This window comes from Panthera tigris, chromosome C1 (assembly GCF_018350195.1).
Source record: "Panthera tigris isolate Pti1 chromosome C1, P.tigris_Pti1_mat1.1, whole genome shotgun sequence".
Classification (NCBI taxonomy): Eukaryota; Metazoa; Chordata; class Mammalia; order Carnivora; family Felidae; genus Panthera; species Panthera tigris.
The window spans coordinates 92,116,720-92,143,356 of NC_056667.1; the positions used below are offsets into that span (position 1 = coordinate 92,116,720).

Consider the following 26,637-nt stretch of genomic DNA (forward strand, 5'->3'; position numbering starts at 1 on the left):
CAAAAATAAAACAGAAGAAAGTTACTCGATCTGGAATCACGTTAAAGGCTCAGGAAAAAAAAAAAGTATTCTTGGTTCTAAGGTCAGACAAATTTTGTCAAAAGTACTCTGTTAACACCTGGATCACTTTATGATGTATATATTATATATAGAATATAATGTCCTAGATAGCGTCCTTTTAAAACCTGTATGTAAGTTTCATGGGTTTTTTCTTATAAGCATATTCAATGAGCAAAGACATACCAAACCACAATAATGTAAAATATTTTTTGTATACTGCAGTTAAGAGCCTGTAAACATTCATTAATTCCATTTAAAAACTGCTTTTAAAAAGCTGTATACCTTACTGATTTTCCTAAAAGCCTGTTGCTACAATTCTTGATTTTGATAAATATGAGCTGGACAATAAACAAGCCTATTACTCCAAGTTCTAGACTGCCCTTGATCTGTTCAGTTTGCTTTAGTCTTCCCTATTTGCTGTCATTCGACAGCAGTTGAATGTATGTTGCTTTGCTGTCAAAGTGGACTGCATCCCCAACAGTTATCTGTAATGAAATAATACAAAGACGAAATTTTAATTTTTTACAGACTTGTTTTTAGATTGATAAAAAGTTCAAACAGCATTAACTCCACTCTCATTGTTACAGTCTGTCACCTGAGGCATTCGATACTCTTTAGAGTCTAATCACATCTCAAAGGACACCTAACCACCCTAGGTGCATATTTACCAACTAGCATGAACAGGTCTGGCCCTCAAAGAGGTTTTTTCAATGTTTATTTTTGAGAGGGGGGACAGAGAGAATGAGCAGGGGAGGGGCAGAGAGAGAGCGAGAGAGAGAGCAAGAGAGAGAGCGAGGGAAACACAGAATCTGAAGCAGGCTCCAGGCTCTGAGCTTGAACTCACAAACCGTGAGATCATGACCTGAGTTGAAGTCAGATGCTTAACCAACTGAGCCACCCAGGTGCCACAAGAGAGGCCTTTATATGTATTGATGTTCAAAAATCCCCAAACTGCAGGCATCCTTGCATTAGTTCATATATCACATACCTACTATGTTACAAATTTTTATACAAAATTCTGTTGTATTTGGGGGGGTGGAATACTGCCTTTTTGATGAAATACTAAAGATGTTTGCAATATTAAACTAGAAAATAATATTAACGTTAAATTTTACACCCTCTTGCTGAGGTAAGTTTTTAAAAATCTTGACAGTGGCATTTTTTAGTATTTGACCAGGGATGTAGAGAGATTATGCTGTTTAGCAAAAATAATGTACTTGACCAGTGTGTAAAGTACATATTGAAATAGAGCTATTCTCAAAGTCTACGGACTATGTAAAACCCAGATTACCGACTTAAACTGTGCTAATAACTAAATTCTCCTGGCAATCTTCAGTTCTTAGCTGAGGGTAAAGTAAGATAGGTGGCCAGGAAGCAGGCCCAGTCATCGCTGGGAGAGTTGAGAGACGGAGATGGGATAGGGAATGACAAAGCCATGATGAGCTAAGGCAGCCTACACAGAGACAAACGGACACACACTCCATGGCTGCATGAAGACACCGAAGTGCATGACAAGAGTAAACTTGACCACAGTGGACTCTCCTTAAAAACTATTTTTGGGTACTCCCACTTGCAGAAACATATCGAATCCAATGCACGACTAACAAATTATTAACTAAGGTAGGTGTCCTCGGGCTTCGCTAGGCACCACGCACGTTGGCTAGTTGGTTCCCATCTAAGCCTGTGAACGATCAACTTCTTTTTCACTGTCCCCTGAATCAAACTGACCTCTTTATTTGAAATCAGTGATACTTGCCATGGTGTTCATCGATGAATCCCGTTCCAAAATTAAAACTAAAACTTTTTGGGAGGTTTCAGTATGAAAATGAAATTAAACTGACAAAAGATTAAAAACTAAACAGAAATACATGTGTATTCATTCGTTCTGATGGTCAATAAAAATATTAATGTAGAAGTTGGCACCTGTATAGTAAATGTCAGAATATGTGTAGAGAAGAGTGCACGGTTGTGAAGAGTATACTTTACAAAACCCAAAGACAACCTCGGAGCTGTGGTCCGAGTCTGTGTTCCTCTAGCCACATGGGCCAGCATCCAGGTCCTTTCCACAGCTGGCGGGGCTGGATGCACCACCGCCTTCCTCTGGGCTGCCTCTGGCCTCGGTCCTGAGCTGGCCCTTTTCCTCCGCAGATGTACCTTCCGCCTTCTCTGATGTCTCTGCACCAGAGACACGCTTAGTGGACTGGCTGCTTTCAGTGCTGCTTTCTGGCAGTGTGCTTTCTCCTGGGATTCCAATCTCTTTGGGCTTTGCATCCAAAACAGGAAATTTATGCTGTAGAGAATTACATTTTAATTGTTTAATTAATGCAATCAAACATGTTTAACAAGTTCCTATGCAAATCTGTTGTATCAAACTTGGAACTCTTTCGAATCCCAGCTCCAGTGCTGTACTGTAAGGATACAGATGTTATTAAGCCTCACAGAACTATACACGGAGGAATGGGGCAGGGGCACGGAGGATATGGCAGGTGGTCTAGTGACCCAGGTTTAGGAAGGGACAAGAGGACTGGTAAACAGTACTGCTAACTCCTCTTGCCTGGTGAGAGTAATTCATTTGAATTATTTATTAAGTCTGTATTAAGTTCTATGTGCTGGCGATACAGCAGGAACAAAACCGACAAAACCCGCGCCCTCACTGGAACTTCCAATTAGCTTGGGGGAAAGAAGCAACAAATTAACAAACTACCACGCTGGGTTTACATCAGGTGATACAGGAGTAAAGGCCTGAAGAAATGAACCATGTGAATATACGGGAATGGCATTCTAGACAGGGAACAGCAAGTACAAAGGTTGTAAGTTCACGGAATAGTGAGGAGGCTCCTGTGGCTGAAGGAGAGTAAGCACAGCAGGAGAGCAGGAGAGCAGGAGGAGAAGAGATCCATGTACCAACGGAGCCGGGCTGTGGGCAGATCAAGGGAGCCCCGGGTCATCATGATAACTAGCTTTCCCTTTAAGTGAGATGGGAAGTCACTTGAGGCTTGGGATGAACGGTATCTTGCTGTTACCTATTAAAGCTGAAAGGCACATCTGAAAATTTTCTAGATGTACGCAGGTATGTTTATTCTTCTTATAAGAAACTCCGTGGAAGGGATTCTATAATCTCCTAGATTCTGCACTCACAGCTATTTCTCAAAGGTTTACAGTTGCAACTTGAACTTTGCAAATGACACTATAAATTCCTCTCACAAACAGAAATGGCAATGTCTCTTCAAATGACCCATAATGTAGAGAAAACACCTCAACATTTGGCAGGTAGAAAGTAGACTCTAGCCAGCCAATGATACCAAAGACGTGGGAAAGTGTGGTGTGGCCCCTCCCCGCCCACTCTTCCGCCCAGCTGAGCCTTTAGGGCTCTCCTGCGGGCTCCCCAGGGCTCCAGGCCTTCAGTGGGGACTTCTCTCTGAGCTCTTTACGGGTAGAAATTTTAGTCATGCTCGCTCGGTTTCCTAATGAAATTTCCTATGAACTACCACCTGTTCTAACTTGTTAAATAGTACTTTACATAAAAATTAAATCTGGCTTTATTTCTTCTGAGAAGGCCAAACTTTTGACTAGAAAGGAGGAGAGAGTAAACAATTATATCAATAACGATATAATTAACTGTGAAAGTTAAGAGAGGAAAAAACGCTTAACCAGAAGTTCTGTAGGAAGCACTCAGGCCTAGCATGACAGGACGGCAAAATGAACAGTTGCTGACTTACACTGGGTACCGCCTTGGGATGCTCTCTCGCCTCTGCGTCTGGTAAATCACATGCCCGGAGCACTTCAGGGCTCTTGTTGCCAGTCTTAAGTCTCAAGTCAACATCTCTCTGTCTCAAAACATCTCTTCTACCCTCATATGTTTTGTCATAAGGGCCTTGCTCAACGGGGCCGATCGGGCCTCTATAATAGAAATCTGTATCACCTGCTCCACCATGGGGTCTATAATCAACTTCCTTCTGCCGTCCTCTGTCACCTGGCTCAAGTGCCCGGGGTGGTTCTCTCTCGGGACCACTTATTTGTCTCAGCATATTAACTGATTTTCCAGCACCATAGCAGAAACTCTAGAAGGAAAAGAAATACATAGTCCTGAGTATTTAATGGCTGACTCACAATGAAATTATTCAGGATGCTAACAAAATTACCTAACTTGACTTGTGGCATTTGGAGACATATTCATTTCACTATTGTTTCATTAGAGGTCTCTTCTTTAGATTAATACTGGGCCAGAATAGCCAATAAAATGTGAGAAATCATGAAGTGTTAAGTAGACATCTCAATCAGCTGAACACATTCTGAATGAATTGTACCAAGGGAAGTTTGGCTAAAGTCTAGAAACTTAAATTGGAAGGTACTAACTGATAACTGCTCATCAGTTGTCTATTTTCACACCCACCATATAAGGTAGTTGCTAAAAATCAGAATTGCACATCATTATGGAAACATTCTCAGGTAGGGTAAGTTTCCAACAGGCTTTGAGTCCCATTTCATGAGAAAACCTAGGCAGCATTTCTCAACGTGTGGCCCAGGGACCCCGAGGGGGATCCCTGAGACAGGTTCAGGGATTCTGTGAGGTCAAACTTTTTTCTACTTCAAAGACCTTAGTCTTTCTCACTCTTCCCTTCTGAGTGTGGAATCTTCTGGGGCTGGAATGACTTCCTCACTCTGACAGCTCATGGACCGTGTGCTCATGTAGACGTGAGTTTTAAATTTTTCTTAGTTTTAATTCCTAATACGGTAAACTATCAATAAACAAAACCACCATAAATAGGAGCTCTTCGTGGTCCTCCGTTTTTGTTTGTTTTGTGGGCTTTGGTTCTTAAGAGTACAAAAAGGTCCTGAGAATAAGAAATTTGAAAATCACTGAGCTAGAGAAACTATTTGAAGACAGAAGCAGTAAAAGCCCTTTCCGCAGGCAGATGAATCAAGAGATGATGGGCTTTTGTCAGACACTAGATTATAGGGAGTCCACCCCTTACAATGGTTCGACTTACAACTGTTAGATTTCACAATGGTGAGAAAGTGATACACATTCTGCAGAAACTGTACTTCAAATTTAGAATTTGGATCTTTTTCTGGGCTAACAATTTGAGGTATGCTCTTCTCTGGTGATGCCGGGCAGGGCAGCTCCCGGTCAGCCGCGCGGTCACAAGGATGAACAACCCCTTCACCTCAATCACTCCTTACCCGCACAGCCATTCTGTTTCTCACTTTCAGTACAATATTCAATAAACTGTGTGAGATATTTGACACTGTACTATAAAATGGGCTTTGTGCTAAATGATTTTGCCCAACTGCAGGCTAACATAAGCATTCTGATCACATTTAAGGCAGGCTAGGCTAAGCTATGACGTCCGGTAGGCTAGGTATCGTAAATGCACTTTTGACGTATGGTATTTTCAACTTACAATGGGTTTATCGGGATGTAACCCTGTAAGTCAAGGGAAATCTGCACTACTACACAATTAATGTCACCTAACAAAATCATCCCCCTAAACCTGACTCCTAAAATCACAAGCCCAAAAAACAAAAACAAAACAGGAACAATTTCAAAATGAATAAAGCATAGTAAATTTTGTACTCTTAGGGAAGATAATCCTTTTTAATTTAATAATTAAAATTGGAAGGTACTAATCGTCTGATAATTGCTCACGTGTTGTGTATATTCACACCCAATATAGAAAGTCAATGCTGCAAATTATTTAAAGTTGTACATTTTAAATAGCTTAATTTCTTTACAGATCCAAACTTGGCTTTTCCCAAGGCACATCTGGGTTCTTTGTATTTTGTTTTATGTGACAACTACTTCATTAGGGTAAGGGCTGAAAATCAACAATAAGAAAGCTGAAGAGGCCGTGGATGAATGACGAATAATGTTTCTACATAATCAATGTCTGTTCCTGGATCCCCAAACTGTTTCCCAGTACAACACCTTCTTCTACATCCCTGCCTGATTCTGCGCTTAAGCCAACACCCTTCCCTTCTCAGGGCTGCAAAAACTCAGACTGAAACAAGGCCCCCTTTCTCAAAGAGGACAAAACAACTGATTTCATCTGTATTACTTCAACAAGTTAAAGAACAAATTTAAAAGGGTGTTATTACTCGAAGTCCCTGCCACGACACCCACAATCAAACTTGAGAATCATCTCCTTGCTTATACACGTAAGAATACACACGTAAGTATAAATAAGTCCACATCACTTTAAAATCATCTTTTCATATCATTAAGCATGACTTAGCCTGATTTACCACAGCAAAAAAAGTCTGCAATTTTAGAACTGCCTTTTTCCTGCAAGTCCTGTTAACAGTCAACAGTGCTATGTACTAACCAGGACAGCCAGTGCCATAATTATCAGCACTGGAATGTGAAGTAATACTGGCATCTCCTTCATGAGCGCTTTAATAAATTCACCAGCTCCTTTTCCAATGTGTTTCAATGGCTCCGTGACAAAGTTGGTGAACGTAACTGCCAGTGCCTAAAACAAGACATAATTGCAACTTAATTTTTCCCTCAAATGCTTGAGTGCACAGAACAAGCCAAAATTCGCTGTGCACTGGGATGAAATTATGTTCATAAACTAAAATGCGTTTAATGTGAAAATCATTTGTAACGGAAGTATTTTTTCTAGAGCAAAGGTTTATTAGTAGCAAAATGACGGTAAAAACACTTTTAATAAATACAAGGGATTTTTGACTTTGTATAAGTAATTTTGACAAAATGTGTTCTATACCTTCGTTGGTGGGACCAACCAAATAGGGTTGACTAACAAGAGCTCATAGTATTTTTGGCATGGGTCATCCTTATAGGTCCACGAACTTCTAAACACTTCTATTTAGAGAAACAGACAAAACACTGAGTCATTAAAAAAAAAGTTGCATTTCATTCCCAAATAAGACATTTTGGTTTTGTCCCCGTCCCTGCCGCCAACCAATTTTAACTGCTGTACAAATAGACTCCCTATAACACTGATTTAAAAAGTTTTCACCTTATGCCCAAAATGTTTAAAAATCCCCTCAAATTATACGAGTCTTATGCAGATAAAACATACTTTATGAAAATTTCTAAACAGTAAACATTAAAAACTGTTCTTTATACATACAAATGAATCCAAGGAAAACGGGAAATCAGAGATCGCTGGATTATGTGGAAGTTAATATCCTGGCTGTGATGCTGTGTTGCTATAGTTGTGGAAGATGGTTCCACTGGGGATAATGGGGAAAGGGGGCACAGGATCTGTTTTACTTCTTACAACTACGTGTGCATCTAGAATTATCTCAATAAAATTTCAAGTTTTATTTATTTTGAAAGAGACAGCATAAGTGGGAGTGGGGCAGAGAGAGAGAGAGAGAGAGAGAAAGAGAATCCCAAGCAGGCTCTGGAGAGGAAGAGAGAGAGAATCTCAAGCAGGTTCCAAGCTGCTAGTGCACAGCCTGCTTGGGATTCTCTCTCTCTGCCTCTCTCTGCCCCTTCTCCACTTGTTTGCTCTCTCTCTCTCTCTCTCCCTCAAAATAAACATTAAAAAAAGAAACCAATTCTTACTTTACAAAATAAAGAACGTTAGTTCTCCCAATTTTTCTAAATGTATGTACACGGTACATTGCATACTAGCCTGGGCTACAGGATATATTCACTTGTCTCCTGCAGCCAGGAAGCAAGGCTGGATTGGTTTAGTTCCCATAACTTTTGAAGAAACGCTAATTTGGACACCCTGTTTTGTACAATCTGCCGAGTCTATTCTGGGTCAGCTATTACAGACGTGCATTTATAAAGTGCCTTTGAACACTAAACCATTCCTATTGCTAGATATACAGAAGTAAAGACAGTCACATTAGTGAGAATGTTTATAAAGTCTGTGAGATTAAAAAACGTCAAATAATTTTCCTCTTATTTAAAAAATGTATAGTAAAGTTACAATATGAGGTTTCATAAGTCATTATGAGGAGATTAAGTCTAAGCTGGATATTAATTTATATAAACACGATTCACTTCTTTAATAAACATGCCGAACCCTCTTCCTAAGGACTAGATGAACGACATGAGCACAGGCTCCATCACGGTCCAATAGAGAAGACAGGTGACACTGGAGCCGGCAAAGACAGGTCCTATTCCTTCCCTGTGATGTTACATGAGCACAGGTGTCACGGTCTGAAACCCGACGCTTCTGGCATGTTCTTCTGATACTGAAGATTCATTTGGTCATGGGAAGCGTCTTTCCGGCATTTTATCATTTCTCTGTAATTACTAATATGTTCTCTCCTTCTCGGAAATTCTACTCAAGATAAGGCCCAGTGAACCAACACCTTACCCCAGAGACTTCCAATCCAGTCCATCTTCTCAGCACACACGTTGTTTAACGGCTCCATCTTGGCAACCTCGGCCTGATGCTGTGCGAAGGCTAGCTGACCAACACCAAGAGGGAGCTGTGAGCGGCCGCATATGTAGAGGTTATGTCTACATATGTCTACATATCCAAAACCTTACTTCAAAGAGTGTCTGTACCAGACCCCAGACTGTTCACATTTTGTTCGATACAAAAAAAAATACGTATTATTTTAAAATAGTAGCTCTTTTCAGTTCATGGCAAAGCACAGTCTCTTTTTCTTTTTAAATTTTTTTTAACATTTATTTATTTTTGAGAGAGACAGAGAAAGACAGAGCATGAGCAGGTGAGGGGCAGACAGAGAGGGAGACACAGAATCTGAAGCGGGCTCCAGGCTGAGCTGTCAGCACAGAGCTGGAAGTGAGGCTCGAACCCACGAACTGTGAGATCGTGACCTGAGCTGAAGATGGACGCTTAACTGAGTCACCCAGGTGCCCTCAAAGCACAGTCTTAATATTAACAAGTGAGGATAAAGAATTATAGTTGCCTTCTTTGTACATACTTTTGATGAGAAAGGAAAACCTTTGTACTAAAAAGATTGTTTTAAAAAATTAGTTCAGGGGCGCCTGGGTGGCGCAGTCGGTTAAGCGTCCGACTTCAGCCAGGTCACGATCTCGCAGTCCGTGAGTTTGAGCCCCGCGTCAGGCTCTGGGTTGATGGCTCGGAGCCTGGAGCCTGCTTCCAATTCTGTGTCTCCCTCTCTCTGTGCCCCTCCCCCACCTCTCTCTCTGTCTCAAAAATAAATATTAAAAAAATTTTTTTAAATATCAGTTCAAATATAATTCACAGCACGTCCCAAAATATATACATTAAATAACTACTTCTCATTTTCTTTTTACAATTCACAATAAAGTGTTTTACTCTGGATGATTTTCAGCACAAATGGTCCATATAAAGATACTGTATCTTTTTATATAAAAGCCCTGGGGGGAATCACCAAGATAACAATATTCAACCAAACTTTCTTCCTTTAATCTGTGAAGAATTAGTTCTAGAAGCTGCAGAACTTAGAGCAAAAAGTTAAGGATGTATCACAGTGACTTAAATCAGATAAATGCATCGAAAACACTTTGCTACCTGACTCACCCTGCGAAAACGATCTAAAATTGCCCTTCATTGGTTATGCTATTTTGACAAGAAGAATAGTGCTTCATTTGACTTTCTGTATTCAGTATGATCCCAATTTTGAAAGAACTGAAATTTATTCAAAAAAAATTTTTTTTATGTTTTATTTTTGTTGATGATGTGTCTACCATCAACATATCGCTTTCATATTCAGAAAATAACCGAACTTTTAAAAAATAATCTTTTGATATCTTTTCTGGCAAAGAATAAAAGGACATACCCTAAATTACCTACATAAAATTTTAAACAGTCTATCTACCTAGCTTTATTCTGATTTAGCTGCCCAGCTGCCACCGTCAGGAACTGGGCTGTGAGGACGAGGACCACGCCAGCTGGTCAAGGACCCAAAACACCAGGTGCAGGTGAGCAGCTGCCAGTTTCCTCCCCCGCCTCATCTCCAACCACTGCCTCCAGCCCTCAGGAAGGTTATGTATCAGCTCTTGATGCACGGTCGTCTTCTTCTATTATGAAATGGCATTTGAACATTTTAAAGCCTCCCGCGTATTTAATACCTTATATAAATACATCCAATTCCATCCCAAACTGACGAGAAAACTGATGAATAAAACCCGTCTCAGCTGGGTGTACCAATGCACATAGGTCCACAGCTCGGTAGCCACCAGTGCCACGATGCAGAGCAGACACAGAAGCACCTCAAAAACAGGAAGAAGGGGAAAGCAAAGTTACTGCCACACCATCCTCCCCACCAGAAAATGGGAACTGTCAACAGAGACCAAAGAACCGGACTCCTAGGCCGAATCGGGTGTGCTCTTCTGCCGCACACTCCTCAGTACAGCAGGAGGGTCTCCATACAGGCTCCTAACAATCATGGTGGAGATTTTAAGGGATTTTTAAAGCTGAGCTGTTACTTACGTCCCCCTCATCCCATCTTACCATCAACACGTTATACGGATCCACGCCAAAAGAGTCTTCAAATCGCCACTTCCATGTTTCAAAATCATGAAGCTTAAAATTAATTAAAATATCACTTAGTGCATCATCCAAGGCTCCTGGCTTCCAATCCTCTCCACTGAGAAACTTCTGTATTTCTAACAAGGTTTGTCTTCTTAGGATAATCTCAGCATCATAATGCATATCACCTTTGTTTTCTTCAGGCTGAATTAAATTTGCCAAAACAAACAATAGAAGAGAGAAACATTGTAAGACAACAGCCAATCTGGAACTAAATATGTATGTGGTTCTTATTTCACATGTATAAAATAAGGATAATACTATCCACCTATTTTTCTCACATACAAACCAGAGATTTTGTTCTATAAAGTCACCTTGGACGCTAGTCAACAAATACTGAACCATGGATCCTACAGGAAATACACGGTCAGGTTCCAAACACATTTTCATCAGCCTGTCAATGCACAGCCCTTTAATGTGTGTTTCTACTTAAAGATACCTTATTTAATCTTGTTGATTAACACTTAACTCACAGCCAACAGCACTGTAACTCATGCCCAAACGAAGCTTATCTCACATGCATATTTTTCTCTGTAAAGGCACATCCCAGCCTTCATGTGCTCGGAGGCACTGGACAGGATTTTTCTTGGGAATTTTTTTTGAGAGTGCATGAGTAGGGGAGAGGGGCAGAGGGAGAGAGGGAGAAATCTAAAGCAGGCTACATGTGATCTCACAGTCTGTGAGTTCGAGCCCCGCGTCGGGCTCTGTGCTGACTGCTCAGAGCCTGAGCCTGCTTCAGATTCTGTGTCTCCCTCTCTCTCTGCCCCTCCCCCGCTCATGCTCTCTCTGTCAAAAATAAATAAACATTAAAAAAAAAAATTAAAGCAGGCTACACGCTCAGCATGGAGCCTGATACGGGGTTCGATCCCACAACCCCATGAGATCATGACCTGAACCAACATCAAGAACTGGACACTTAACTGAGCCACCCAGGTGCCCCTAATCTTGGGCATTGTTTTAAACAGCCAAATAACAACATCAGCGTAAGTGTGAAATATGTGGCACTAAATAAAGCATGAAAAAGTAATTGTTTATAGTCTGAGAACTGAAACAAGGCAAAACACAGCATTGCGCAGCCTCGGCTGGGAATGGGTGCACCAGACAATTCAAATGCTGTGCTGCTCTGTGCATGTCTGAGTGACACAAAAGCTCTGCAAGGATTAACTCTGGGGTCACAAAAGAAGTTCAGTGTGTACACAAATTCGCAAATATGGAATCCACAAATAACGAACGTGAGCTGTTTACTTTAGGATTCATTTATGACTTTCCATCTGACTGAATTTTCAGAAGTCCTAAAATATGCAGTAATACAAAAGAGAAAATGAATCTCGAAAAACAGCCCAACTGGAGTTTCTATGAACATGCATTTTTTTTTTAATTTTTTTTTTAATGTTTATTTATTTCTGAGACAGAGAGAGACAGAGCATGAGTGGGGAAGGGGCAGAGAGAGAGGGAGACACAGAATCCGAAGCAGGCTCCAGGCTCTGAGCTGTCAGCACAGAGCCCGACACGGGGCTCGAACTCACAAACCATGAGATTATGACCTGAGCAGAAGTCGGCCACTCAACTGACTGAGCCACCCAGGCGCCCCTGAACATACATATTTATAACTATTTTTATTAGCATGTATTCAGGTTAGCAAAATCATTACAGACATTTTACTTTCATTAACCAGTTAACACAAATAGAATATTCTTTTTTTCTAAGAATGCAGATATTTATATAAAAAGCAAATATAAAATCAGAAGAAAACAAAGTGTCATGTGGTATCACAAGTCGTCACTGAGCTAAAAAAGCAGTCATTGATTACTATTTTTAAAAAACACTACATTAAATATTTCCATCGTAGGTATTTTCTGCCTTCATCTGTGTCCTCACCCCACACACTTGTAAGACTTGAATTAAATGGTGCGTGTATGAGAACATCTGCTTTTTCACTTCCAAAATAAGGTGGGATGATTAAATATTCATCTAACATTCCTTTCCCCTTAAAACTTTTCTTGATGTTTAGAGGCACCTGGGTGGCTCAGTCGGTTAAGTGTCCGACTTCAGTTCAGGTCATGATCTTGCAGTCCATGAGTTCAAGCCCCGTGTTGGACTCTGTGCTGACAGCTCAGAGTCTGAAGCCTGCTTCAGATTCTGTGTCTCCCCCTCTCTCTGCCCCTCCCATACTCACGCTCTGTCTCTCTTGAATGAAAGAAAAACATTAAAAAGAAAATTCACTTTTCTTGATGTTTTGAATCCCCAGAGTGAAAACAATGACTCTAAAAACTGGAATCCTAACATTAATTATGAACAATATGCACATGATATGCAATTCTACAAAGTAGTACTTGACATAGTAAAAAGCTTCCGCGATGGGGGGAAACTACTTAAAAAACATTGTTGTCTCTCTCAACACAGAATGATCTTACATCACGAGAATGAGAAAGTGTGTAAGTGGTAGAAAACAAGGGCCAGCATAGAATTTCCTTGCCAAGTCATGAGTGTATTACATTTCCAACCATTTAGTAAAGTTCAAATAGCAAATTTAAAGCACCTCCTCCCATGTGAAATTAATAAATAATGAAAAGATCCACCATACTGATGAATATCACATCAATACTCACAAGTCCGAGCTTCCTGGCTTCAATTAAAATTTTATTTAAGTATCTCCTAAAAACAGGATTGCTTTGACTTTCATAGTCTTCCCTCTTTTTCTTTTCACACTCACTGATCTGTAATCACAGAATAAATTCAACATTAGTTAGCATCAAAGTTTAATGTAAGGGTCAAGTTTCTAGCCTAGAGATCCCATCAAGATCAAGGTAGGAGCTTGTGATTATCAACTATATGAAAACTATAGAACTTCCTACTTTCCGTGGGTTCTCTTTGCAAAGGGCAGGAAGGCAACAAGTGAGGAACACACGTTCAGCACTTGGCTCTGGCAATTTTAAAGCTAAAAATCATGAAGCAAGGAGGCAGAGATGTGGATGAGCAGAACATCTAGGACCATCTGCCTCTTCCCAATTCCAAAGTAATGATTCAATGAACAAAGGAACAAAAGAAGAAAGGAAGAGAATAAGGAACAGAGAGATAGAAAGAGAAACACACAAGAGGAAGCCGGAAGCTGAAATGAAGGGCCCAGCAAGGAGTTTCTTGAATGTGCATATTACTTTTTGCCTTTTATCGATTTTTCCTGTAAATGATCGATCATCCCCAACTCTATGTACGGGCTGCTTCAGAAGGGCAGGAACATGGCTTCTCCAGAGTGTCCAACACATGGCAACCCCTCAGCACGTAATTCATCATTCAGATTTCCTCTGAACCTAGCTCTACAGACACCACAGTGGTCAAGTTGCTAGGTGAGGGTAGTACCTATCTTACAGACATTAGAACCTGTGATAAGCAACTTTTATTTTCTAATTGAGTGTGGACCATGAGTTGAGTTAGCATGGAAACGGGCTTCAGATGATAAACAGAATAACCGAGCGTTACACTCAGACTTAGGATAGAAGGACACTTGAGAAGTCATGTGGCAGCTTCCTCTGCTTGCAGGCAAGGTTTAAAAACCTTTTAAATTTCTCTTTAAGAGAATGTGTGGTGTTTTTTGTTTTTGTTTTATTTTGAGACAGGGAGCAAGAGCATGTGCATGAGCGGGAGAGGGTGAGAAGGAGAGAGAGAATCCCAAGCAGGCTCCACGCTGTCAGCACAGAGCCTGACTTGGGGCTCCACCCCACAGACTGAGATCATGACCTGAGCCGAAACCAAGAGTCAGACACTTAACCGACTGAGCCATCCAGGCGTCCAAAAGGGAATGTTTTAATTTTTTTAACGTTTATTTTTGAGAGAGAGACAGAGAGAGAGAGAGAGAGAGAGAGAGAGAGGGCCAGAAAGAGGGAGACAGAGGATCTGAAGCAAGCATTGTACAGTGAATACAGAGCCTGACGTGGGGTTTGAAGTTACGAACCGTGAGATCATGACCTGAGCCAAAGATGGCCACTTAACTGACTGAGCCACCCAAGCGCCCCAAAGACAATGTTTTTTAAAATAAGAACTCAAGGGGCACCTGGGTGGCTCAGTCGGTTGAGGGTCCGACTTGGGCTCAGGTCATGATCTCGCGGTCTGTGAGTTCGAGCCCCACGTCGGGCTCTGTGCTGACAGCTCAGAGCCTGGAGCCTGCTTTGGATTCTGTGTTTCCCTCTCTGCCCCTCCCCTGCTCATGCTCTGCCTCTCTCTCTGTCAAAAATAAATAAACATTAAAAATAAATAAATAAATAAAAATTAAAAAAATAAGAACTCAAGACTCCATTTTGCCAATCATATTTTTACAATTTTGAGCCCATGTTGCAAAGAATGGAATAAAAAATCTCTGTAAAAAGGCATTTCTGCATTTCCTAGTGTGCAGCCAAACAAACTCAATGATACTACAAAACACAACTAAACCGAGGCAAATCTTATCCAAGCATTACTTTACTGGCATTGGGTGAGACAGCATTCACAGCCGGTTAGCACCACAGCAGTGCTTACAGATCCATAATCGAGATCTCTGTGCCTCCATTCACAAGCTCTCCCAGTGTCTCAAGCTGGAAACCTCTGTCCTTCACTCCATCCCTTTCCCTTCTCCCTCAGCTACCCAAATTTGCCTATTCCACCTTGAAGAAGTCCCACATTTCCCTCTTCAACCCTTGTCACTGCCTTGGTTGGAGCACTGAGCACTGCTGGGCCCCTGTCACCCCCTCTCCTTCCAAGGCCTCTCCATGGGGCCACCAGCTCATGGTCTCCACAGCCAAGAGGTTGGTTCCCACCCCACAACACACATTCAAACCCTTAATAATAGTGACTTATTTCCTTTCTCATCATCTCTACTTCAGTCTCACAAATAAAAGGACTGAATAAATGAAGGAATAGCTACCACACACTAAATTATAATAATCCCTTATATTTGCAAGAGTAATTCTTATGCTCATCAGATGATCATAGGCCCATTTCTTCGTGGGCTACATTTGTCATGAGTCTATGACCAAGCACTGTGACAGGTGACAGAGAATCAAAAATGACTAAAACAGGGGTGCCTGGCTGGTTCAGTCAGTACAGCACGGGACTCTTGATCTCGGGGTTGTAAGTTCAAGCCCCATATTGGGTGTAGAAATTACTTAAAAATAAAAAAATAATAATAGGGGCACCTGGGTAGCTCAGTCGGTTAAGCGTCCAACTTCAGCTCAGGTCATGATCTCACGGTTCGTGGGTTCGAGCCACGCATCGGGCTCTGTGCTGACAGCTCAGAGCCAGGAGCCTGCTTCGGATTCTGTGTCTCCCTTGCTCTCTGCCCCTCCCCCACTCGCACTCTGTCTCTCAAAAATAAATAAAACATTAAAAATAATAAAATAAAATCTTAAAAAAGTAAATAAAACATTCTTGATCCCAAGAAATGTTCATCTCTGAGGGCTGATGGGGGGTGGGAGGGAGGGAAGGGTGGGTGATGGGTATTGAAGAGGGCATCTTTTGGGATGAGCACTGGGTGTTGTATGGAAACCAATCTGACAATAAATTTCATATATTTAAAAAAAAAAAAAGAAATGCTCATCTCATAAAGAAATAATTACAACATGGTGAAATAAATGTTATTACAGGAAAATAAAAGTACTATTTTTAAAAAAGTTCAGAGTAACTAAAAAAAAAATTATATATCAATATTGTACAGTACACAGAAGCATATGTAATGTTAGCAAATATAGGAAGCAGCAATTAAACATACTATGAATATAAAATTCATGAATTAAAAAAAATTCTAACCTTATGAGTTAAAGAATCAAGTTTGCTATAACATTCCGACAATTCATCAGCACATGACAAGTCAGGACTGACATCTTTTTTCTCTGATACATCATATTTCACCTAAAGCAAAACAGAGATTTTTATTTCCTTTATAAAACCTATAGTTAAGACTAAAACCTATAGTTAAGTTGTAAAACCTATAGTTAAGACTAAAATTTGACTTCATTTTATGACTTTGTTATATTCTTCAATTGTATTGAACCATCAAAAAAGAAAGAGTCTCAAATTTCTATACTAAGAGCTAAAATCAAATTAGTTGCTGCTCAATGGGCTTTACGTTCCAATTCAAAACAAAAATAACCAGGTGGGATTGAAATCTTTTTAGATGAAGCAGGTCAGGGAGAGGAGATAATCTGCACGGCTACTAGTCACTGATATACAATTCTTACAGCTCTGTGAAAAACTGCAAACGAAGTGGACTATTTCCAGTACAGACCTGGGAAGGTCTTACGTACACACACGCTTTTCTTTTTCTTTTAATACCTGAGATTTTCTCATTGTTCCTGAAGCAGCATCATAGTTAAGCATGTCTGTGGGATCAATCCAGTCATCATCAGAAGCATAACCAGTTATAAGCCACAGACATTCACAAAGGAGCAGAGAATACAGCATCCTGCATGAAGGCTAAAAAAAAAAAAAAATTTAATAGATATAATGAAATAGAATTATTTTTAGAAGACATGGTTTTGTAATAAAGGCTATCTACTTCCTTCTAGTGCTAAGATAATGCTTTCTTTCTGAATAACTGAAATAAAAATACTCAGTAAAATGGTATTCACATATAAACATATACACACATATTTTTGCCAAGACAAAAAGAAAGTAAGAATTTTTCATAAGACTCAGAAGAATCCGATTCCCGGGTTTATATCCAAGGAATGAAAATACCTATCCACACAAAAACTGATACACAAATGTTTATAGCCACATTATTCACAATAGCCAAAAAGCAGAAACAATTCAAATGTCTATCAACTGATGGATAACTAAAATGTCGTCTAGCCATACAAAGGAATCTTATTCATTCCATACAAAGGCCATGGAATGAATCAAATACTGATAAGTGCTACAATATGGATGAATCTTGAAAACACTATGCTATGTGAAAGAAGTCAGTCACCCAGGACCATAATATGATTCCATTTACGTGAAATGGCCAGAACAGGAAAATCTAGAGAGACAGAAAGTAGATTAGTAGGTCCTCAGGGCTGAGGATATAACAGAGGTAGTTAAAGGATACAGGGCTTCTTTCTAAGGTGATGAAAAATGATCGAAAACTCACTGTGGTAATGGTTGCAATTATCTGTGAATACATTAAAAACCGCCGAGTCGTGCTCTTTAAATCGGTGAATTATATACAGTATGTGAATCATTTATCAGTAAAACTGCTTTAAAATAAACAGGTATTTAACCAAACCCTCTCCCCCCAATTTTTTTAACACATGGAAAATTAGAAAGGTATAAAATTAAGATTCAAATGAGGTGACTGAACTCCCAAACCTTTCAGAGAAAGTAACCTGCTTCAGCTAAGTCTCGGCAGAAATACTGTCAAATCATTTTTTTTTAAGTTTATTTATTTATTTTGAGAGAGGGAGGGTGTGGGAGGGGCAGAGAGAGAGAGAGCCAAGCAGGCTCCACAGCAACAGCGTGGAGCCCAATGTGGGACTCAAACCCACAAACCTTGAGATCAGGACCTGAGCCAAAATCAAGAGTTGGATGCTCAACCGACTGAGCCACCCAGGTGCCCCAAATCATTTCAATACTTAATACCTCTTCTATTCAACACTGTCCAATACATAAACAACCAAGCACATGTGGCTATTTAAATTTAAATTACATTAATTACAAATTCAGTTACTCAATCATGCTAGCAGCATTTCAAGTGTTCACACACCCACAGGGGGCCTGTGCCTGCCAGTACAGACACAGAACAATTCCATCACTGCAGAAAGTTCTGTTGGACACCTTATCTTATACCTACTATGAATAAAAATCAAATAAGAGAATTCTAAGATGAGAAAGCCCTGGGTTTATAGTCTACCTGTAGAAATAAAGTAGCTCCAGGCTAAATTAAACACTTCTTTGTGCTCCCCGAGTGCTCTCTTTATTCTTCCAGCACAACACACAACAAAATTAGCCACTTATTGGCCAATCTCTTCCACTGGCACAGTGGCTGCCCATCTTGGCTGTGTGTTAAGAATCACCTGACAAGCTTCTAAAAATCCCAATCTTCTGGCCACATCTCAGGCCAATTAAATCAGAATCTCTTAAATGTGGGACCCAGGCACTGGAATTTTAAAGCGCCTCAGGTGGTTTCAATACGCAGCCAGGATAGAAAACCACTGTGCTATAAAGTGAACTTTTCCAGGGGAAGGTATCGGAATTCACCTTCCCGATGGCTCTCCATCTTGTCCCCTCCACCTCTCCAAGCCCAAGGCCTAGCCCGGTGGCTGGTGCATGAGATACCCAGTAAGTTTTAAGCTGCAAATGGTGAAAGCCATACAGGGATTCACAAGGTTTTAGAGGTTTAGAGGCTTCAGAGGCCACTCTCTGACTGGAAGACATAGGCACAATTTCATGGAGGAATGGGGTGTGGGAAATAGACCGGGAAGTGTGCAAGGTAAGGGAGGCAGAGGAGCAAAGTGAACCTTCGAAACCATCAGAGGATGGACATGGTGGAAGATAGACAGGAAGATGGCGGGATGGCAACGCTGTAGTGACAATGCTGATGTGAAAGGTTATGGCCAGACTTCTCGGCTAATAGTTCTCAAAGGCATGGGAGCTACATTTGGGGAAGATGAAGGTAGCACTAAGTGTACAGAATGAGGGGGAAAAGCTGGATTCTGAGAGTCCTCCAAGGAGGCTGAAGTAGCAAAAGGATGCCGAATCACATTCTGAAGATTGGCTATACATACAGGCCTCAGCTACTGAACGCACAAAAGAGAAGAAAGATGGCAGGCATGACCAAGATTTCAAGGCTGACCAACTACAAAAACATGGTATTATTAACCTCAAAAAGAAATTGAGAATGAGAACATGGTTTTGGGGGAAAGTCAGGCATTCGTTTGTACAGCATTTACTAAATACCTACTGGATACTGGGCACTATCTTATGTGACAGGGATACCAAGACACTAGACCGACCATGATTTGTTAAGAAGCTACATGGAAGGAGGAACACACGGGGATGGGGGACAGGATGGGACAGTAACTTGACCAAAAAATAAATATAATTTCAGGTAGTGATATGTGCTGTGAAAAAAATAAAGGGGGACAATGGTATGGATGAGTTAGGAAATGTTGAGTATTTTAGGGAAGGTCTCTGAGGAGATTAAAGATGGCCACAAATGCTGTCAAGTCCCCAGCGAGAGATGGAGTTTATTTTCCCTCCTCCCAAATCTGGGCTAACCTTGTGACCACTGTCAACTGAGAAGAGAGGAAGAACTGATACAAAAGCATTTATTTTGGGCTTAGAACTATAATTTGGAGAGCAGCCCAAATTGTGGCCCCACTGCAGGGAAAAAGGGTTTGTTTGTTTTTTTTTAATTTTTTTTTTTTAACGTTTATTTATTTTTGAGACAGAGAGAGACAGAGCATGAACGGGGGAGGGTCAGAGAGAGAGGGAGACACAGAATCTGAAACAGGCTCCAGGCTCTGAGCTGTCAGCACAGAGCCCGACGCGGGGCTTGAACTCACAAACCGTGAGATAAAAACCCCGAAAAAGGGGTTTTTATAAGAAAAAGGAGGAAACAAAATACCTTACATCAGTTGTTTCCCAAGTATTGTAACTGGGAGATACTATTACAATTTATAATTCATTGGCTTTCTAGGTATATTGCATTAGTTGCTAGCAAAGTCCCTTTTGCAGAGTGACCAATTTTTGTTAAAAATACAGATACAGCAGTCAGGTGCTCAGTCATATGCCCTTGCCCAGTTCAACAGTGGAATGCAATTCCTGTTTCAAAAACAGAATGAATGGGGCACCAGGGTGGCTCTCAGTTGGTTGAGCATCTGACTCTTTGAGTTCAGCTCAGGTCGATCCCAGACTTGAGCCCCAGACGGACCCTGCTTAAGATTCTCTCTCCACCCCAGTCCCTCTCCCCCCCACCCCTTGCATTCTCTCTAAACAATGAAGAAAATAAATAAATAAAAACAGGATGAAGTTCCAGTCACAAAATGAAGTCTCTTATGCACAAATGTTTTACACAGGTTCACAATATTTAGCCAAAATATTGTGGCAGAAGTGATGCTGTGTTGGTTCTGGGCCGGGCCTGGCCTGGCCTGGCCTGGCCTATGTGACACCCAGCTGCTTCTACTTCATCACTTTGGAACACCTGCTCTTGGACCTCAGCTGCCATACTGTGAGAAGACCTAGCCACATGGAGAGGCCATGTGTTGGGACACGCTAAGCTCCCAGCTGGCAACCAACATCAATGGCCAGCCATGTGAATGAGCCATCTTGGTAGTTCCAGTCCAATCCCACAGTATTGGGCCTGTGACCCAGCCAACATCATGTGGAATAAAAGAGCTACACAGATGAGTCCAGTCAAGCCCCATAAGCCTACAGAATCATAAGAATAAAATGTTTAAATGCCTCTAAACTTTGAGGTGGTTTGTTACACGTAGCAGTAGATAACCACAACGACATTTAAGCAGAAAAATGGTAAGAAGCTAACCTTAGAAGACTTGGGAAAAGAATATCTAGAGAATGGGCATAGCAAGCGTAAAGATCAGAGTGGGGAGAAAATTTGAAGCATTCAAAGAACAGGAAGGTCAAGATGCATAGTACACCGTACTCCAAAGCACTCCCTAGACTCCTACTTCTGGCCAAGATGAAGTAGCAGGGGCCAAATGTACTCTCCTGCCTGAAAAACCGAAACCTCTGCACAAAATCTATGAGACAACAATTTTCAAGACATTGGATACTAGGTGAGCAAGGCTAATTGTCTTTGAAAAAATGGGAAATGGGCGACTGGGTGGCTCAGTCAGTTAAGCTCCCAACTTTGGCTCAGGTCATGTTCTCAGAGTTTATGAGTTTGAGCCCCATGTTGGGCTCTGTGCTGACAGCTCAGAGCCTGGAGCCTACTTTGGATTCTGTGTCTCCCTCTCTCTGTCCCCCACCCCACTCCACTCTCTCTCAAAAATAAATAAAACATTTAGAATTTTTTTAATTAAAAAAAAAAAAGAAAGAAAAATGGGAAACAAACACAGACAGTCCTTCCATTGCCCCAGCTTACTGTCTTAACAGTTTGCAGGCCATGAGCACAGGGAGGGGGAACTCAGGCAGAGCCCAGAAAACAGAGGAAACAGAGCTGAGTATCTGGGGGGACCAAGGCAGAGAAAGCTGCAGAGAGACAGAACCCCTTTATTATGTGCAGAGGGTCCCTGCCACATAATAAAGGATATCTGGTCTTTGACCACAGTTCCTCCAAATGCCCTAGAAATTTCCTGAGTGATGGCAGTGTCTGTGATGAGGTGCTAATGAGGTGACTACGTTGGGCCCAAGGTAGCTTCAAGGTGGAGGATGGTCATCAGAAAGACCAAGCACAGGATTAGAGGGTTGGAACTTTCATCCATCCAACCTCAGGGGAGGGAAGGAAAGTGGAGATTGATTTCAATCACATGGCCAATGACTTAATCAGCCATGCTCTGCATCTGGCTCTGCACCAACAGTGCAGAGACTGGGATTCTCTCTCTCCCTTCACCCAACTCATGCTTGCTCGTGTGTGCTCTCTCTCTCAAATAAACTTAAAAAAAATTAAAAAATAGACATGAGTAAAAAATTTAGGAAACTCGTAATTGAGAAAATAAAACCAAAAGTTAGTTCTTTGAAATGACTAAAAGTTTGATATACCTATAGTAAGATTAATGAAGAAAAAGAGAAGCCCCTTCCCCAAATCAAAAATGAAACAGGATAAACTTATTCCTGATTAAAACACTTAGCAAACCACGAATAAAAGAAAACTGCCAGAGTACTACAGGCAAACACTACACTTGATAAATACTGAAATCTTTCCCTCTGAGATCAAGGAGACAAGGGAAAACCTCTGGAAGGTTTCTGGGATATTGACAGTGTTCTAGTTCTTTTTTTTTTTTTTTTTTTTTTAACATTTATTCATTTTTGAGAGATGGGGAGAGACAGAGCATGAGTTGGGGAGGGGCAGAGAGAGAGGGAGACACAGAATCCAAAGCAGACTCCAGGCTCTGCCTGTCAGCACAGAACCCGAATTGGGGCTCAATACCATGAACCAAGAGATCATGACCTCAGCTGAAGTCACTCAACAAATGAGCCACCCAGGTGCCCCAACAAGTGTTCTAGTTCTTAATCTAGATAGTAGTCACATAGGTGTATGCTTTTTAAAAATTTGATAAGAACATTAATATTTTAGACACTTTTCTGTATATGTATTTCAGATTTTACAAAAGCCTTTTCTAAAATGGAAAAGAATGAGATACTGTTATGGTCTGAACTGTATACCTCTAAAATTCATACGATGAAATCCTAAACCCCAGTTTCACAGAATATGACTGTATTTGGAGATAGTGTCTCTAAAGAGGTAATTAAGTCATAAAGAGGTCATTAGCATCAGCCCTAATCCAATATGACTGGTGTCCTTATAAGAAGAAGAAATCTAGACACAGGTCAGAGAGAAGACAGGAGGACACAGGAAAAAGGCAGCCATCCACAGGCCTAGAGAGGCCTCAGAAGAAACCAACTGTGCCGACAACCTGATCTTGGATTTCTAGTGTCCAGAATTTTGAGAACATAAACTTCTGTTGTTTAAGCCACCAATCTGTGGAATTTGGTGGTATGTGGTATAGCAAACTAACACAGATTTCTTCAGACATAAAAAGACTAAGAAAGATTCCAACCCACAGACTCTTGATATGTTAAAGAAGTTTAACCTCAATGAGAAAAGGTGTGAATAAAAGAAACAATGATGAGCAAAGGAACTGGTCAAATATACTAATTAAGTACACCACTAATAAAAACAAAACACCCACAACTCTTTTTACCCCACAACTTTTTATGTTTAAAAATGTAAAACTGGGGAGCCTGAGTGGCTCAGTTAAGTGTCCAACTCTTGATTTCAGCTCAGGTTATGCATGATCTCATGGTTTGTGGGATCAAGCCTGGCCTCGGGCTCTGTGCTGACAGTACAGCGGCCTGCTTGGGATTCTCTCTCTTGCTCACTACCTCTCTGTCCCTCTGCCGCTTGCTTGCTTGCTTGCTTGCTCGCTCTCATCCCCCCACCCCTCAGAATGTAAATGTAAAAAAAATGTAAAACCCAAATACGAAGTAAAACAACAGTGGGAAAGGTATCCTAGGATCCCTGTCACACTCTAGAGACTGTTAGAAATACTGGATGACTGTATACTTTATTGGGGGGGGGGGGGGAGAGGAGGAGTTAAACTAAGGAATAAAGCCTTGAGAAGGCCCAAACACAAAAGAAAACACTTAAGACTAATAAGCACGGTAGAAGACAAGCTAAAAAATGCAATGTGTAGAAAATGAGAGGAGCTTAATTTGAAAGAGGCATTAGTCAACTGTTATTAAATACTTCAAAGAAGCTGAGAAAAATAAAGTCTGGGGGAAAAAACACACAGGATTGCTTAATTCATTGGTCATGTGTGAAATGACTTTCACAGACTAAAAGGGAGAAACCTAATTCTAAGCAGTGAAGAACTAGGTAGGTGACAAAGGGCATCTCTGAATGGAGCAGAAGCTCTGAGAAGATGGCAGTGTATAAAATCAAGTCTACAGAAAAGGCTTTTCATAGGCAACAAGATTTTACCCTCCTTCATAAACAGAAATGAATAAGGAGGAATGGAAATAAAGGTTCTAAAGCAAAAAGAGAAGCTGACAGAGTTCACATTATTACATGTATCAAGAAGATGGTGAAATGATCCACTAGGAAGCCAGGAATGTCACTGGGTGAGGAAGCTGGAATGCAGGAATGGAGATTTGGGAAAACAGCTCTATAGGGAGCATTATGTAAAGGGAGATGAATCAAACACCTTTCAAGCAGGGGCACCTGGGTGGCTCAATCGGTTAAGCACCCAACTTCAGCTAAGGTTGTGAGTTCAAGCCCCACGTTCGGCTCTCTGCTCTCAGTGCAGAGCCTTCTTTGAATCCTCTATCGCCCTCTCTCTCTGTCCCTCCCCTGTGCACGCTCTCTGTCTCAAAAACAAATAAACATTAAAAAATTTAAAAAAGCCACTCCTTAAAAAAAAAAAAACAAAAACCACAACCTTTTGAGCAGCTGAGTTTTGACTATGACCCCTACAAAGTCATGCTATTAGCAATTATGCTACTTTCTCCAATAATGATCAGCAGATCCAGAGCTTCATCCAGGACTAAGAATTAGAAATGAAAAATCATGCAAGACCAGGAGCTGAGGTAGAAGAGTGGAACCAGCTGCAAACTCAAGTCCTCCTGCCAAATCCCAGTGGTCACTGACTGAAGGCTGTAACTCCTTGAGCAATCTTATAGCTGATCTCACGCTTCCTCCAAACAAAGCTGCATCTAAACCTGCTGGGGATCTTGTTAAAAACAGCTTCTGATTGAATACATCTGACGTGGGCCTGAGATTCTGCATTTCTAAGAGCTCCTAGTGATGGCAGAGACATTGGCTCACAGACCACACTCTGAGCAGCAAAGTGTTAAGGAAAAGTAACCATCCTGTGTTGGTTTAGTTTAATGAGGGGCACCTGTGATTCTACTTGACAGTGACTAATAAGCTTACTTTAAATCACCTTTCTCATCTGCTTCAGGCTTTGACACTAATATCAAAATTATTATATATATAACAAATATATATAACAAGTATATATAATATATATAAATATATAATAATATAATAAAACATGCATAATATATAATTATTAGATATATAATATATATTATATATAGTCCTCTTACTACATGCCAAACACTGTTACATACATTCATTCATTGAGTCCTCACAAAAACTCTTGGAAGTAGTACTGTCATCTTCATTTTACAGTTTGGGATAACAAATAACTTGAGTGGAGAGCTACCAAGAAAGACTGAGATCTCCAAGGAAAGTTACAGCTACTGAGTGGAAATCAGCAAAGAAAAGTATCTGATTTCAATGAATTACACACGTATGAGAAAGACAAGACTAACTTGAGTCAAATTCTGTATTAACCAAGAAGTTGCATGGCACAAAAGTCAGGAGTTCGCAATTTAGTTCGTGTGCCTATGTCTGGTTTGCTGGAGTCACGGCTCTCAAACTTGAGAATCTGCGTCTCTAACAACCTGCCAGATGGCGATGATGACACTAATCTGGGGACCACACCTTCATAACCACTGCCATGGAGAAAATATGAATTGTTTTTCACCACCCACTCATAAATATGTATCTCTAATCCTTATATTCAAATCAGATTTGAAGTTTTAAAAAATTAACTACAACCAAACCCGAGCTATTCCGCTGGCGGTATTCGATCAAACGCTGCGTAAAGTTTTCAGAGATAACTGAAGCCCAGGAAATTCAGCGTTCGCTCGACTCTGGCTTTGCAGTTGCTGCCCCTTTCCCTAGGCCGCTCTTTGAACAGTGTAACTCCCCAGCAGCCCGCTCTGCTCCCGAAGATAAGGCGGCCAGTCCTCGCCGATCCAGGCACAGCAGCCCGGGAGAGCGCGGCCCCCTGCCCCGAGCAGCGCCCGCCCAACCCGCCGGGGCCGAAGCCGTAATCCGCCCCCCCGCACATACACCCAACCGCGCCGACTCAAGGCCGGGTCACCAGCCTGCGTCTCGGGAAGAAGGGCACCTACCCTCCGGCCTGCTGGAAAAGATGGCGAGCCGCCTAGCGGAGCCGCCGAACGCTTCAGCGGGCGCCTGGTTTCTGGCACCGCCTCATCGACTTACTCGGCTGGCAGCTGTGTGTCCTTCCCGGGCGCGCGGCTGATTGGCCCGCCGAGGGGGCGGGGCCTGACTCTGTCGGCTAGGTTTAGGCCAGGGTTTTTTACTTTGATCAGCTAGCTGAACTCTCTGCAAGTGAAGCCAAATGTATACGAATGGGTAGCGTGTTTTCTTAGTATTGATGTATTTTGTTAAGTCCGAATGTGCAACATCTACAAAAATTGTTTAAGTAAGGTATAATGAACGACGAGGATAGTCCTATGTATGGGCGTGGAGGAGGACATGCTCACTATGGTGTAATTGGAAATTGGAAATTTTGTTTGTTTTTGTCTTTAACTGCTGCCCTGGCAGTTTCAGGAAACTCTCCAAAGACGAAATGATGAGTTTTACAAACTAGGA

General features: G+C 41.2%; 1 protein-coding gene across 5 annotated transcripts; it reads right to left on the bottom strand.

The window, feature by feature from the left end:
• Nucleotides 1-395: 395 nt before the first annotated feature.
• CLCC1 (chloride channel CLIC like 1) lies at nt 396-26,234 on the bottom strand. Of its 5 annotated transcripts, XM_042998105.1 has the most exons (12): nt 26,151-26,234; nt 16,836-16,976; nt 16,311-16,412; nt 13,145-13,252; nt 10,458-10,679; nt 10,076-10,216; nt 8,364-8,457; nt 6,789-6,886; nt 6,387-6,533; nt 3,780-4,121; nt 2,063-2,350; nt 396-545 (listed from the first exon to the last, which is right to left on the bottom strand). In XM_042998105.1, the coding sequence occupies exons 2-11, from the start codon at nt 16,962-16,964 to the stop codon at nt 2,093-2,095; spliced, it is 1,641 nt and encodes a 546-aa protein (XP_042854039.1). In that variant the 5' UTR covers nt 16,965-16,976; nt 26,151-26,234; the 3' UTR covers nt 396-545; nt 2,063-2,092. The 5 variants fall into 5 exon arrangements, with proteins under 5 accessions (XP_042854039.1, XP_042854036.1, XP_042854037.1 ...); XM_042998102.1 differs by lacking the exon at nt 396-545 and having other exon boundaries at nt 1,908-2,350; XM_042998103.1 differs by lacking the exons at nt 396-545; nt 26,151-26,234 and adding an exon at nt 25,797-26,094 and having other exon boundaries at nt 1,908-2,350.
• Between the last annotated feature and the right edge of the window lie 403 nt (nt 26,235-26,637).